The 14,208-nt window shown below is 36.4% G+C and overlaps 1 protein-coding gene across 8 annotated transcripts in view; it reads right to left on the reverse strand.

Annotated features, from left to right (window-relative positions):
- The window catches only part of TTN (titin), a 244,913-nt gene that overhangs the window by 94,626 nt on the left and 136,079 nt on the right, over window positions 1-14,208 (reverse strand). For 7 of the 8 annotated variants that reach the window (XM_039554641.1, XM_039554643.1, XM_039554642.1 and 4 more), the window contains 19 exons: window positions 13,420-13,494; window positions 12,443-12,523; window positions 11,180-11,284; window positions 10,581-10,658; window positions 10,137-10,190; window positions 9,727-9,810; window positions 5,905-5,955; window positions 4,892-5,287; window positions 4,421-4,696; window positions 3,905-4,180; window positions 3,613-3,752; window positions 3,020-3,146; window positions 2,670-2,933; window positions 2,300-2,566; window positions 1,904-2,167; window positions 1,221-1,360; window positions 969-1,095; window positions 590-856; window positions 227-493 (listed from right to left, as the gene is read on the reverse strand). In XM_039554641.1, the coding sequence (XP_039410575.1) occupies window positions 227-493; window positions 590-856; window positions 969-1,095; window positions 1,221-1,360; window positions 1,904-2,167; window positions 2,300-2,566; window positions 2,670-2,933; window positions 3,020-3,146; window positions 3,613-3,752; window positions 3,905-4,180; window positions 4,421-4,696; window positions 4,892-5,287; window positions 5,905-5,955; window positions 9,727-9,810; window positions 10,137-10,190; window positions 10,581-10,658; window positions 11,180-11,284; window positions 12,443-12,523; window positions 13,420-13,494 (3,339 nt within the window). The remainder of the gene's footprint in view (window positions 1-226; window positions 494-589; window positions 857-968; window positions 1,096-1,220; window positions 1,361-1,903; window positions 2,168-2,299; window positions 2,567-2,669; window positions 2,934-3,019; window positions 3,147-3,612; window positions 3,753-3,904; window positions 4,181-4,420; window positions 4,697-4,891; window positions 5,288-5,904; window positions 5,956-9,726; window positions 9,811-10,136; window positions 10,191-10,580; window positions 10,659-11,179; window positions 11,285-12,442; window positions 12,524-13,419; window positions 13,495-14,208) is intronic. The other variant, XM_039554638.1, reaches the window with a different exon arrangement.

Raw genomic sequence — 14,208 nt, forward strand, 5'->3', positions numbered from 1 at the left:
TAAGTATGTAATAGCTAACTTTGCAACTTTGTATAAAATTTTAAAGTTACTGTGTATTCATCCTTTGTGAATAGGTAAATGGACACCCAAGGAAGAAAACCAAATTGTCAGATTTTCAAAATCATAATTTACATTTAGGCTGACCACAAGATTTTCTGATTGCTAATTTTATCAATAAAACTCTTCTGATAATATTCACCAGGTAAATTCTTTTGGGTATTCTTACCAAGAACAGTGAGTTTAGCTTCTGAGAATTTGCCCATAGCTTCTACTTTAATCTGAGAAGTATCATCAATAGTAAGATCTTTGATTGTGAGCGTATGGAATTTGCCATCGTCTGTCATTGAAACCACTTTGCTGGTATGTAATCGTTGGTCATTCTTGAACCAGGCCACAGAGATGTTTTCATGGGAGAGTTCCACAGTGAACTCTGCAGTTTCTCTCTCCTTCTTTGTTACATCCTTGAGAGGAGTAAGGAATTTCAGGCGGATACCTATACCAACATAACATGTCATTAACAATAATGTCATCAATATAAACTATATAAGTACTATGATGCAAAACTTTCCGAGAAAGAAGTCTAACAAACCTTCAATAATTAGCTTGGCACTTGTTCGTTTATCCTCAGCTTCAAATGTATATTTTACTTCATCCTCAAAGGCAACAGATTTAATAATCAGAGCATGCTTTGTTCCGTCTGAAATAATTTCAATTCTTTCATCAGGAGTGATCTCTTCTGTTCCTTTCAACCAGCGGAAAGTCTTGGGTTCTCTGGATACCTCACATTCAAACTTAGCTTCATCCTTCTCAAAGACCTTCACATCACTTAGTGGAGTGATAAAGATAAGAGGCAGTTCTGAAATCAAAGAAGAGCTCATTCAGTTCCTTTCATACAGTGCTTTCTGACACTAGATTTGTTCTCATGCCTTGAAATACACATGGAAATGTTGGCCAAGTGCAGACTGTACCTTTCACTTTCAGATTAGCAGCACTTTTAGCATTGGCAGCTTGGAAAGACACTTCTCCAGTCATATCAAGTTTGCAGTTATGAAGGACAAGAATATGCTTCTTCCCATCTTCAATGATTTCACAGTCCTGGTGATAAAGAAACACACATCCCACCCCAAATATGAATATTCTAAGAAGCCACTGAGAAAACACTATTATTAAACATATTTTTCTACCTAAATTATGGTCTAAAAATAAAGAAGAAACCTTACAGGTGAAGGTGTTAGGGTTTCTCCCTTTAGCTTCCATACAGGATGGACATCAGGCTCAGAAATTTCAATTTCAAAGCGTGCTGTTTCACCAACAAATACTTCCACTCCATACAGTGGGCGCTCCACTTTAACTAAGCGAGCTAAAAAAAAAAAAAAAAAAAAAAATCACAAGTTCACATCTGTTTACTCACAAATTGTATAACATAGACATGTGTACTGGAAGGGATCTCAACTCTCTCCCTATTCCTTCTTTTGGGCATTCAAATGCTATGACCAGTAACTGCTTATCTAACCTCTTCCTAAAAAGACGCAAGGTGGCAGTCTACAAGCTCCTTCTATAATATATCTGAAAATCTAGTTATTTGTGGTAAGAATATTTTTCCTAATAATTAACCCAGATATCTGTTACAGTGAACTAAACTGGTATTTTTTTCCTTACTGTAAACGGGCAGAGAGACTAACTGATCATCACTGTCTTTGTTACAGCTATTTATATACCGTCAAATACATTGTCTCTTGTAACCACTTTTAACAACTTTAAATCCAGATATTTCAGCCATTCATCACAACAGTATGCTTTCTACAGGGGCATTTCTGGTCTTGCTCTCTAGAGAGCATCTATCTGTCTACACTGGTTTACAAAGGTTTCAGTACTTTCCCTTAGCAAAGATTTGATAACTTACACTCAACGCTGATATTGGCACTTGTCTTGTCAGTTCCACAGTCACACTCATAAACACCCTTATCACTCTCTGCAGCCTTCTTGATCTTCAGAATACGGCGCAAACCATCTGTTTTTATGGAAATTCTGTTGGAAGCTACTAGTTCTTCACCATCTTTGTACCATTTTACTGGCACATCTTTGCTAAGTTCACACTCCAGAGTAATATCATCTTTCTCTACAGCACTGTAGTCTTGTAATTTCACAGTGAAATATGGATCGGCCTCTATAAAAGGCATAGTGGATAAGATAAATTAGTTACATAAATTTACTGAAATGTCAATATTTTTTCACTTTCTACTAATAAAAATGGTTAATAATTATTCTATAGCACATTTTAAATTATTTATGTAATTACCTAAGACTTTTAGGTTGGCTTGTGTGTTCAAGTCCTTGACTACGGCCTTTATTTCTGAGATATCATCAAGTGTTACTTCTCTTATTTCTAGTTTATGAACTTTGCCCTCTGAAGTAATTAAAACTGTTCTGCTTGTGTGAAGTCTCTTGTCATTTTTGTACCATTTCACAGGCATGTCTTCATGAGAAAGCTCAAACTGAAACTGAGCTGTTTCCCCTTCTTTTACTGTTTGATCCTGTAGAGGTGATATGAACTTCAGCCTCACACCTGTAATGTAGACACATAAATAGAATCAGAAAAAAGGCTAAGGCAGTTCTAAAGGACATATTCTTCACCCTTTTTTATTTTTTGTTCATGAGAATATACTTGCCTTCCACAAACAGTCTTGCTGTGCTCTTCTTGCCATCAACTTCAGCAGTGTATTCTCCCTCATCATCAAACTGTGAATCATTGATGACAAGAATGTGCTTCTTTCCATCTGCAATGATGTCAAATTTTTCTCCAATCTTGAGTATATCAGTGCCCTTAGACCATATAACATTGGCCTCTCTGGTAAGGACACATTCAAACCTTGCTTGGCGCTTCTCGGGAACAGTGACATCTTTTAGAGGCACAGCAAAGTCCAATTCGATTTCTGGAAGCAGAACATAACACATCATTTGTAATATGCTCCATGTGAAGTCTGTCTAAGCTAGTGTCACACTCCATGGGGCATTGTACCTTTTACTGTCAGGATAGCTGTAGTGACGGCATTAAAGGCCTGGTAAAGGACTTCGCCAGCTTGCTCTAATTTGACTTTGTGTAAGGTTAGGAAGCGTTTTCCTCCTTCAGCTTTGATTTCACATGTCTGGAGAGATGACAGACTTTGTTAAATACAAATACCAGTGTAATGACAATGCCTTACTGCTAGGTGTTTTTAATAAAGGGATTTTCATAAATATTGTGTATGCAGTAAAGAGTCAGGTAGGAAGAATGAAATTGCTTTTCAAGGAAAGTTAAAACTTTCACTCAATGATTAAGAAATGGAATACATTTCTTCAGCATTCTACACTTCTTTAGAATGTCAGAATCATTCCCACAATCTGTGTAGGATATTTCTATTGTTGCTTGAATTGTGTGCTCTAATACCTTAAAAAAAGGAAGGCCTTCAAAACTTAGTTTTATAAGATATAATCCTTACTTAGAGAATCAGTATTTTTTAGTCATATATTCTGGAGTGAGTAGCAATGACAGGTCTTACCATAAAGATTCAAGGAACCTGTTCACAGTATTTAACTTAAATAAATTTTGTAACAAAATTCAAGAATGCTTACAGGTGAAGGTCTCAGGACTTCTCCTTTCAGCTTCCATTCACCAGGAACATCATCTTCAGATATTTCTGTATCAAAGTTTGCTGTCTCTTTCTCATAAACTGTAACATCCTCTAATGGCTTCAGAAGTTCAACTTCACGATCTAGAATGCACAAATGAACACTTGTATGATTAGGTCAAGTTTTGATAGAGCTTTATAATAATTAAGGTTACCTTTTCTGTTTGTTTATTTAGACGTTTTTTAACATTGGCCTACAAGCTGATTAAGTATAATCCAAATAAAAGCTTCCTTACCACCAAGGGTCAGCTTAGCTGGGTATCTGCGACCTTCAATTTCCACTGCATATTCTCCAATATCAGCAGGACCAGCATTCTTGATTTTCAGGAAAATTTTATTTCCTTCTTTCAAGATTTCTGTCTTGTCAGTGGGCTCAGCAGGAATTTCCTCATCTCCTTTAAACCATTTAATGTTTGGTGTATCCTTGACAATGTCACAGCTGAAAGTAGCTGTTCCTTTTGGTTTAACATGCTGGTCTCTTATGGGTTTTACTAACCAGTCCCTTATAACTTCTGCATGACAAAAAGTTACACAAGAAAACAGTTTAGCAGACTTTTATTACAAATAGACATGTCAAAAAAAAAAAAAGAAGAAGAAATGGAATTAAGAGATTTTGTATTACAGCAAGTTTTAATAGCTGTAAAAATCTTATCTGTCCACTTACATTGTAAGACTATGAGAAAAGGATTTCGTAATTTTAAAACAGCCCAAATATCCTACAGAGAAAAAAGAACATGGTTTTGGTTGCTTACCTACTACCCTAACACAAGATGAGCATGATAGTTCAGAGTCTTCCACAGTAACAGTGTAAGTGCCAGCATCAAAATCATCTGAATCTGCGACCGTGAGGGAATGTGACAAACCAATAACACCCAGAGCAAATTTCCCAGGCTTGGCTTGAATGATTTTACCATCCTTTCTCCAGACCACATTTCTTTCTTTGTTAAGCTCACATGTTAAGTACAGTGGCTGGGTTTTAACGACAGTCACTTCTTCTTCAAGCGTTTTCACAAACCGCACTGGGAGTTCTGTGGGAAACAAATTATTCTGATTTGTCTCCTTTATATATCGAACATGTGATGCAGAAATACTGCATATAATATGTGCAGTGATCGAGGGAAACAAAAGAATGTGTCTACCAACTACTGTAAAATTGCAAAGCACCAGTTCTAGTTTGAGGAGTAGCTAGCCTAAATTATTGATAAATCTGAAACAGGGAATACCTTCAACAATAAGTTTGGCTGTAGAGGTCTTCTCTTTGTTCCCCAGTCGTAATACACAAGTATATTCACCAGCATCGGACAGCTGGACATCAATAATATGCAGCTTCCTATCTTTGCCATCAGCAATAAACTTGTGTTTTGGGCTCTCTCGGATGTTACTTCCATCTTTCATCCAGCTGGTAATTGCAGTGGATGGTGAAATAAGGACTTCAAAGATTGCAGAAGACCCAACAGACTCAGCTTCTTTTAGCACTATATCTTTCATCTCCTTGACAAACTTCAGTGGCACAGCCTTGAGTTGGTAAGTAAATGGAGGCTCTTCAGGAGGTTTTTCACCACCGCTGCCTGGCCTGAGTTTCCTTCTTTCTGCATCTGCTGGTGAAGGTGTCTTCTTGGCTGTAATTCAGATCCAGAAATGAATAAACTAATCCTGATTAATTGCTTTTGATTGTAGGCTATACTGATTTTGGTTGGGGTAGATTTAATAGTCTTCTAAGTAGCTAGTATGGGACTATGTTTTGGGTTAGTGTTGAAAGCAGTCCCGAAAATACAGAGTTGTTTTTGTGATTGCTGAGAGGCACTTGCAGAGTCAAGGCCTTTTCTGCTTCTCATACTGCCCCACCCCTGAGTAGGCTGGGAGTGCACAAGAAACTGGAAGGAGATACAGCGAGGAAAGCTCATCCCAACTGACCAAAGTGATATCCTATACCATATGGTGTCATGCTCAGTATATAAAGCAGGGGAAGAGGGAAGTGGGGGGCATTCAGAATTAAGACATTTGCCCTTCAAGGGATGGAGTCTTGCTGGCCTGCATGTGGGTGAACACATCCCTGCTCATGGGAATGAATTCCTATTTTGCTTTGTTTATGTGCTCTGCTTTTGCTCAACCCATGAGTTTTCTCACTTTTAACTCTCTTACTCTTTCCCCCCTCCCACCATAGGGGAGTGAACGACTTGCTGTGTGGGGCCTGATTGCCAGCTGAAGTTAAACCATGACAAGGTATTGCTCGTACCTTTGACTGGACTGATACCCTTTGGAGTTTCTTCTTTTGGTGGCTTGGCCTCTGAAGCAGAACAGCAAGATTATTAGGAATGCAGTTAAATAAACATACTTACTAAAACTAAGAAAAGCATGTATTTTACATATCAAATTTTTCCTTCCTTTAGTTACCTACATGTAAAAGGGGAGGAAAGGATATAAACATACGTTTATAGAACTTATACTGTCTATATCTCAATGGAATATCTTGAAGCGTGGGAAAGACAAATTCACCAGTAGGGACTAACAGGCAGCTTAGAAGGTCCTATTTCCTTAATGTGTTGTCCTGCCCATTAATTTGTAGAATTCTGACATTCCTTGACACTTGATTTGATTAGGCCCTTGATCAATACCCACCTGTCAGCTGAAATAGTTTAAGTACCTATTAAAAGTATATGAGGTTGTTTTTTTTTTTAAAAAAGCACACCCTTTTACTAATGAAGGCCACAAAAATATAAGTTGTGTAAATCAAATATATGTTTTGGGACAATCTGGTACTTTTACGAGTGAGGGATGTTCTATTAGTAACCTAATTTGTGATGAATCATCACAGACTTTTGAAAGTATTATCCATACTATGCTGCTTCTCGTTATCTCTTTGTGAAAGGAAATATAAAAGATACTTTTAATGGGAGAATGATATGAATGAAATGCAGTGGATGGAAAAATGAACACTGGAAAAAATGTATGAGTTTTCCTGAGAAGACAATGGCACACAGAATGATTTATGGAGTCTTAGAAAAGTGTAAGGGTAAGACAATGAACAGTGATCACAGAGATGTATGTACAGACAGGTAAGACAAAGACGTCAAGAGTGGCTGAATGCCAATAAAGCCAGCTGACAGACTTGATGGAATTGCGAATGGTGTAGCTAAAACACAATGGCAGGTGGTACTCTCCTGAAGCAAATGGTACAAGCACTTCGTGGAAGAATTTGGCATCAGTCTTCCTCACCTCGCTTTGCATGAGACTTTGCTGGAACATCCAGAACTTCACACGATTCTCCAGATGCATCCAAATTCTTATTCTTGCTTGAAAGTCTAGTGGCCTGCTCAGTCAGGTGAGCAGGCTCTGATTTCTGGTATTCTTTCTCTCCTTCTGCTTTCTTAGAAGTTATTATCTTACCTACGCTTGAGGAGTAATTATCTTCTCCATTTGCAAGGATCCCTTTGCTTGATGATGATTTGTCAGGAAGCTTTCCCTCCCCTTTTTTCATGGTACCAGATGCGCTTTTTCTAATGCCATGTTCAGGTGATGTTTTTTCATCTGATATACATTCTGTAGATTGCTTTTCTTCAATTCTGTCTTTTCTGCTTTTATGAGCTAGTGTTTCTTTATGTTCATCCTGAATGGTATGAACTTCTTGAAATTGTTTTTCATCTTGACTTCGTGGTGGCTGAATAGTAGCTTTCTTTACTGACTCAGATATGACTCCTTTTTCATGTATGGAAACTTCACTTTCCATTCCTTCTGTCATCACTGTATCCAATTGTTTTTCCACAGGAAGAATTTTAGAGGCATTTGACTGTCTGATTTTGCTGAAGATAGTTTTTTCTTCCTTCTCTGGTATAACCTTCTTGCCTGTTTTTTTATCACTTAGGAGTGCTTTCTCAGTCAATGATTGTCCTAAACCCTCCTCATAGTGAACTTCTTTCTCTGTAGAGTATTTTTCTCTTGCTTTTGTTTCTACTACTTCTGACTTAAGAGACGTTTTAAAGATTGTGTGAGGTTTTTCTCTGGGAACCTCCTCATCCTCAATGGGGTATTCTAGGTCAACATCTCTTCTCAATCCTGGCTCAGCCTCCTCACACAGGTCTAAGGAATGTACTTCTGCTGATGTTAAATCCAGATTCTTATCTTTCTCATCATCTTGAATATCTTCCACTTTCTTTGCTTCTTTGTTAAGAATCTCATCTATAGGAACTTCAGCTACTGTGCTACCAGATTGCTTCATCCTCTGAATTTTACTTTGTATGCCATGCTCCTTCATGGATTTTCCAAGAGAAACGTCAGATTTCTCTGGAGTAAAATCTCCTCTCTCATTTACATTTCTAAGCTGAGGAGTTTCAACTATGCCTGCCTCTATGATATCCTGTAGAAATGAACTTTTATCCTTAATGTGAAATTTTTCAGGTGGCAAACTTATTTTTGATTTTTTTTCTTTTCCTAGAAGTCCTTTCTGGTCCTTGGTCTGATACGGCGTTCTGGGTTTAGGTACACAAGTTGATTCAATTTCTTCTTTCACATGGCCAGGAATCTTTCCTTCATGAAGAACACTAAACTTTTCAGAGATTTTCTCTATGGCATCTTCCCTATGAACAAGCAATTTAATTTCATCCTCCTTTTCTTCTCCAGAATCTCTTTCCGCATGTTCAGATGTTATAGAAGTCAGTTTCTCTTCCTCATCCAGTAGTGGTAGTTCATCCTTCGTGTAAGTAATGTGATCCATTTCAGTTTCTAATTTCTCACCTGTAAGGGTAGTCTTTCTTGAAATGACAGGTGTCATTTCTGGTTCCTCTTCTTCAGAAGCCAGGATGAAATATTTAAGAGATACTTTCTCCTGTTCATGTCTCTCTGAATTCAGTATTCCATCACCTGTTTCCAGTGAGATTTTATACTCAAGTGGCTCTATGGCCGGAACTGTCTCCTTAGGACTTACTTTCTCTTTTATATGCAAGCTTTTCTCAACCAAAATCTTCTTTAACACAATTGACTCAGGCTTTTCTTCTTCCACTGAGGGCATTTTATCTCTATGCTTTAGTACAGGTGGTGCATCAGGCTTTTCTGCAGCTACAAAGGTTTCATAGGTAATTTAGAGAGTTAAAACCCATAAGAATAAGAATTGAGAACAATATATTTTAAGACAAATTTTCCAACTATACCTGAAATAAAATGAACATAGAACACTTTTTCTCTACACAACAGAAAACTTACAACATAATCACAAAAGAAAGGTAAGAATGGCACACATGAACAGAAAACCCAAGTAAACCACTATTAGTATTGTCTCGTTAGATCACCAATTTAAATCCAGTGCAGCTTAAAAGTAGCAGAAAATGACAGCTGTCTGGTAAGTGACATAAAATAGGTTAATTTTGCCACTTCAGGCTACATCACCAGATCAATGGCCATGAGACACTCATGATTTGGCTTCTCAAATGCCCAAGATCTGAGCTCTACTGTAACATGAGGCCCTTTGAATGGTGGGTGAGCGGAATGTACATCAGCTCTGCTGGTGGACCACAGGCTCAGAGTGTTTCAGAGGAACTGGAACCTTCACAGCTCTTTTTTTTTCCCACAGCAGGCTTTATTCCATAGTCCTAAGCATAGCAGATGAAAGTAGCAATACTCTAGTTCTTCAACACCACTGCCACTTTTCCTCAGGGCTTCAATGACATGTCAAAAGCAGGAAACCAAACAACACAACAATTGCTCACAAACGTGTAACTTCTCTTTTTCTACACAGAAAATCCAAGATGTGATTCACAAAACATACATCAGGACATAAGGAACACCGAGAAAACAACAGAATACACAAATTTCATACTAGGACAACAAATAAAGACACACATTACCATCCAGACAAAAGAGCACAGACTGGTCTCCATAGTGTATCAGAGATGTTTTTGTTTTAAATTAGGTGACAGTACCTAGAATAACAAGATCCTTGAACAGGACCTCAAATCTTCCTGCAATGAATGAGTTATTGTACAGCTCTTCACTCTTTTTATACCGAAAGTATTTAGGCATGTCAGAGAGAAAAACCCTATCAATAGCATAGAATACACATAAATACCTGCTTTCTTTCCAACAACTGGAGCTGCCACTGGAGCAGTAACAGCAGGTGCGGGTTCTGCAGCTGGTTTTGGAGATTTTAGAGCTGTATGGGAAAAAAAGAGTTTTAATACATTACTTTCAGTATGATGTTCTTTAAAATGTTTTGTAGATGGTATGGAAGTTCTAGTCTTATTAATTCTAAAGGCCTTTATGTGGACACTTTTGATATTCAGCTGGACAGGGTGCTGAGTCATCTTGTCTAGACTGTGGTTTTGCCAAGAAAGGCTGGACCAGATTACCCTTGAAGTCACCTTTCAACCTGGTATTGTACAATTCTGTGAATGTCCTTTTAGTGAGAAATCCCTGAATGAAAAACAACTAGACACAAAAGAAAGGCTTGACCAGTATTCACAACTAAAGAATTCTTACCTACTGCAGGTTTAGGTTCAGGCCCAGGAACTGGGACAGATGCTTGCTTAGTTTCTGCCATTTCAAACACAGAAATTACAAGTAGGTTAGTTTACATTTTTTGCAATCACATTGAGCATTAGTAGTTAGGAGCAAAAACACAGAGATGGCTAAACAAAGACAATTTATTGGTTTCTATTTTATTTGTCCAAAAAGCAAGAAATCACCTTGAGATTAACTAAGTCTTGTAAAGCAAGATTGGAAACAATGGAAAAAAGATTAACTTTTCAAACACTGAAGAATAAAGACAAGAAGAAATCCAGAAGATTGCAAAATGGTTAATGAGGACACAGCAGTCATGACAGACTGGAGGACAGCAATGCATTGTATTAATATAGCATGATATTCAGCACTGAATATCCTTTAGTTGCTGCAATAAGGAAAAAGAGCACCACACATCTGTACCTTTTGGTGGTTCAGGCACAAGTTTCTCCTCTTTTTTTATGACAGGTATCTCAGTTTTCTTTGTAGGAACTTCTGGGACTTTAAAACAATGTTTTTATTTTGTAAGATACATTAAAACACCTTAAATCCCAAAATAGAATACCCTCAAGTGTATTTAAAAGTTTTCATTGTTTTTACATGTAAACAGTTTCAGATGTTCTGAAGTTTTAGGAATATGTATTTTTTAGAATAAGACTTGAATAAATTAGAAACTATAAATGGGTAAAAGGACACATATTGGTAAAATGTTACCTAAAAGAATTCTTGGATCAATTTTTTGCTGTAGTTATATTTTTATCAGTATTATATAAAATATTGGTAATATATTTTCTATACACAATGAAGATTGAGAAACAATCCCAAAATGTAGAATTCAGAACCAAATGTGAATGTCAAACTCAGTTGTGCTTCCAGCTAAGATTTAAATTGCACAGTTAGGCCAAAGCAAGCCATCTTTCAAGATATCAGTTTCATTCCTGAATTTAAGGGAATACTACTTAATAGTGGGATTTTAAAAAAAATTCATAATTTAATAAGTAGATTTGAAAGTAATGTAGTACCTTCAGGTTTCTTAATTTTTTCTACTGGTGTAGGTACTGGTTTAACTTCTGGTTTAGGCTCTTTTTCTGGTTTAGGTTCTTCCTCTTCAGGTTTCTTTTTAAGAACTTCAAAAGAAAAGAAATCTCAGTTTTCAAAGCACAGGCAAACAAAATAATAAGGCAGTGAACAAGACAAAGATTAAAAACATCAATCATAAAGAAACAGGAAAATAAAATATATCGCTCAATAGAAGTGGAAGATTTGTGTAACTATTCAATATACTATCCTGAAAGTAATTTAAAATTCAAGTCATCTAAGGAAAAAAGACATTTTTGTTAAGAGTAGTCCATCTGAGAGGAAAGACTTTAATGTTAACTGACTATGATAGAATAAAATTTCTTGTAATATCTTATATATTTATTCTCTTATTTATTGCTAGATGCAATTATGGATGATTAACTGTAGTTAAAGATGATTTTTAGGGATGCAATGCAGGATTATAGATTAAACTCCCATTGACTTCAGTGAGAGAACAAGACTACATCCTCAAGTACTATATTTGAAGAGCTCAAATTTATATAATGTCTGTTCTCCATTTTCTTAATTTCACTTATTTTTGTCCTCTCAGTTCTCTGTCTTGGATATGTAATGACATGGTCATCTGAAAAACTGAATATTGTATTTTATTATTTTGTCTGAAATTTGAAGGTTGGCTGCAAGGTACACAGGCACGAGTCATCCCTCTGTGGTATTTTGAAGAGAATTGGAATTAATGCTTCATTTTTCTAAGCAATAGTTGAGCACAAAATGATTCAGAATGTCCCAGAGGTTGCAGGAAAGGGGGCTGATGTCCAATAGTACTGCGGGGTTCTGTGGTCTGAGTGGTACTTCTAAGAAAACCACAAAAGAGAACACATAGACTATACATGTAACCTTAATAACATTCACACTGTCACTGGACAGGGGTCCAGAAGCTGAAGACAGTGGAAAACTCTCAACTCTAGTATAAAGAGATCAGGAAAATGGAAGAGAGAGATAGGGAACTAGATTTTCAGTGTTCTGCCCTGTTTTCATCACAGATCCTTTGGATCTGAGAGACTTTCAGGCCACCTCGCCCCTCCTTCATCCCTGCAACTACAACTGCTTTTCCCAAGAAACAAATATCAGATAGTATTTGATCATGTAATTTTCCATACCACATACATAAAACAATTTTACTTAGGGGAACATGCTGAACAATGTTAAAATGCTGGGGTTTTTAAAACAGAGCCAAGTTACTATACCTCTTTTCAAAACAACTTCTTCTTTTGGTGGGGGAGTGACCTCAGGAATTACTCTGCGAGGTTTCTTTACAAGTCCAGGCACTTAAAAGAATATTATTCCAGATTTTATTATAGGTTCGTAACAGTAGTAAGAGCTAACCAATAACTAGCCTGTCCAAACAGACAAATCAAATGCTAGTTCACTACTGAATATTAAAATCAAAGGTAAAACTGTTGATACTGGAGTCAATAGTTTTAATATATTTTCTATATAATTTGCATACAGCTAAATTTATCCAAAGGAGAAAGTTTTCATACAAATCAACAGAAGTATGGTTTGAGAAAACGATAAAGGTTATGTATTCAAGAAGAGTCATCATCATAGTAACATTTTTATTTCCTTGTCCTCTTTCACTACAAGCTTAAGTTACATATCTATTCATAAGGATCCACTTTAATCTCTAAACTTGGAACAGCATTAAGAAGGAATGTCCACTGTTTAGCTGCTTAGTTTATCTTAAGCTGCAGTACATATGAATGATACAAAGGCATGGTTGTGAAGTGGCTTGCTCAATATATTATTCATTCCCATCTCTGGAAGGTGTCCTCTCACAAGAATACGTTACATTTCAGAAAAATAATAAACGAAGTATGTTAAAACAATGCTGTATATGTTTAAACAGTTTTTTATTTTTTATTTCTAGCTAAGTAGAAAACCAAAGTGAACACCTACACAAGCGATAAAACTCATAAAAACTCTCTCATTCTTCTATGTTTCTGACTCTCACATCTCACGGATTGCATGATGGGCAGTTAAAGTGGACATAAATATAACACAAACATATATGCCCAAGATGGGGGTGCATTGTTGAGCATAATCTAACATAGACAATGTTTTGACATATTTGAGCAAATTAAAGAAGAAGATCCTAAGAACTACAACTTTGGACTCATGAGAAGTTTATTTTAAGCAAATAAACCTTATATTAGGTAGGTACCTTTAGCAGGTGGGGGTTCCAGTTTTGGAGGCTCACCAGGTTTTGCAGCCACAACTTTCTTCCTTGCTTCAGGAGCTTTAAAGAAAATTATTTGAATTTTACAACACACATTAGACTCAAAAAAGAAAGGAGTTTTCTAAAAAATCCAAACACCTCATTAATAGTATTGATGTAATAGAAGGACAAAAGCTGCAAAGCAAAGATCCTTGCTGATTAACTGTTTAGAAAAAGTCAGATGGTCTGTATGAAGCACAATTTATCTGAAACCCATGTTCATATAGTAACACCAGCAAATGATTGCTGGGGATTCTTTTCACACATAAGAATATGTTAAAGAGAGAAGAATTATGTTAAGGATAGAAGAATGTGTTAACTCGATTAAAATTGTTTTAATAAATTGGGGTTTTTTTTCTGTAGCTATCGAAAAGAACCCATGTAAATATCCTTGGCATAACGCTGATAAAAAATCATGAGGAACTGAGCATTAGTGAGGCGCACCATTTAAGTATGGTATATTAGAAAAGAAATAAAAAAGACACAAAATGATAGTTCAAAAGCATGCTTTTCAAGATTCATCAGTATAATTTTAAAAGATTATGTTTTGAGTTTCCACTGTTATTTATGGCTTCAGATGATTATACCTTTAAGTAGCTCTTTTGCCAGTTTAATATCTTCTTTTGGTGCAGGTGGTGGTGGTGGTGGTTTTCGCTTTTCAGGGACCTTCTTTTCAGGTTGCGGCACTTTAAATAACATTAGGTAGATTTAGAATAAATTTCCTATGATGGTAGT

This window comes from Corvus cornix, chromosome 7, assembly GCF_000738735.6.
Source record: "Corvus cornix cornix isolate S_Up_H32 chromosome 7, ASM73873v5, whole genome shotgun sequence".
Taxonomy (NCBI): Eukaryota; Metazoa; Chordata; class Aves; order Passeriformes; family Corvidae; genus Corvus; species Corvus cornix.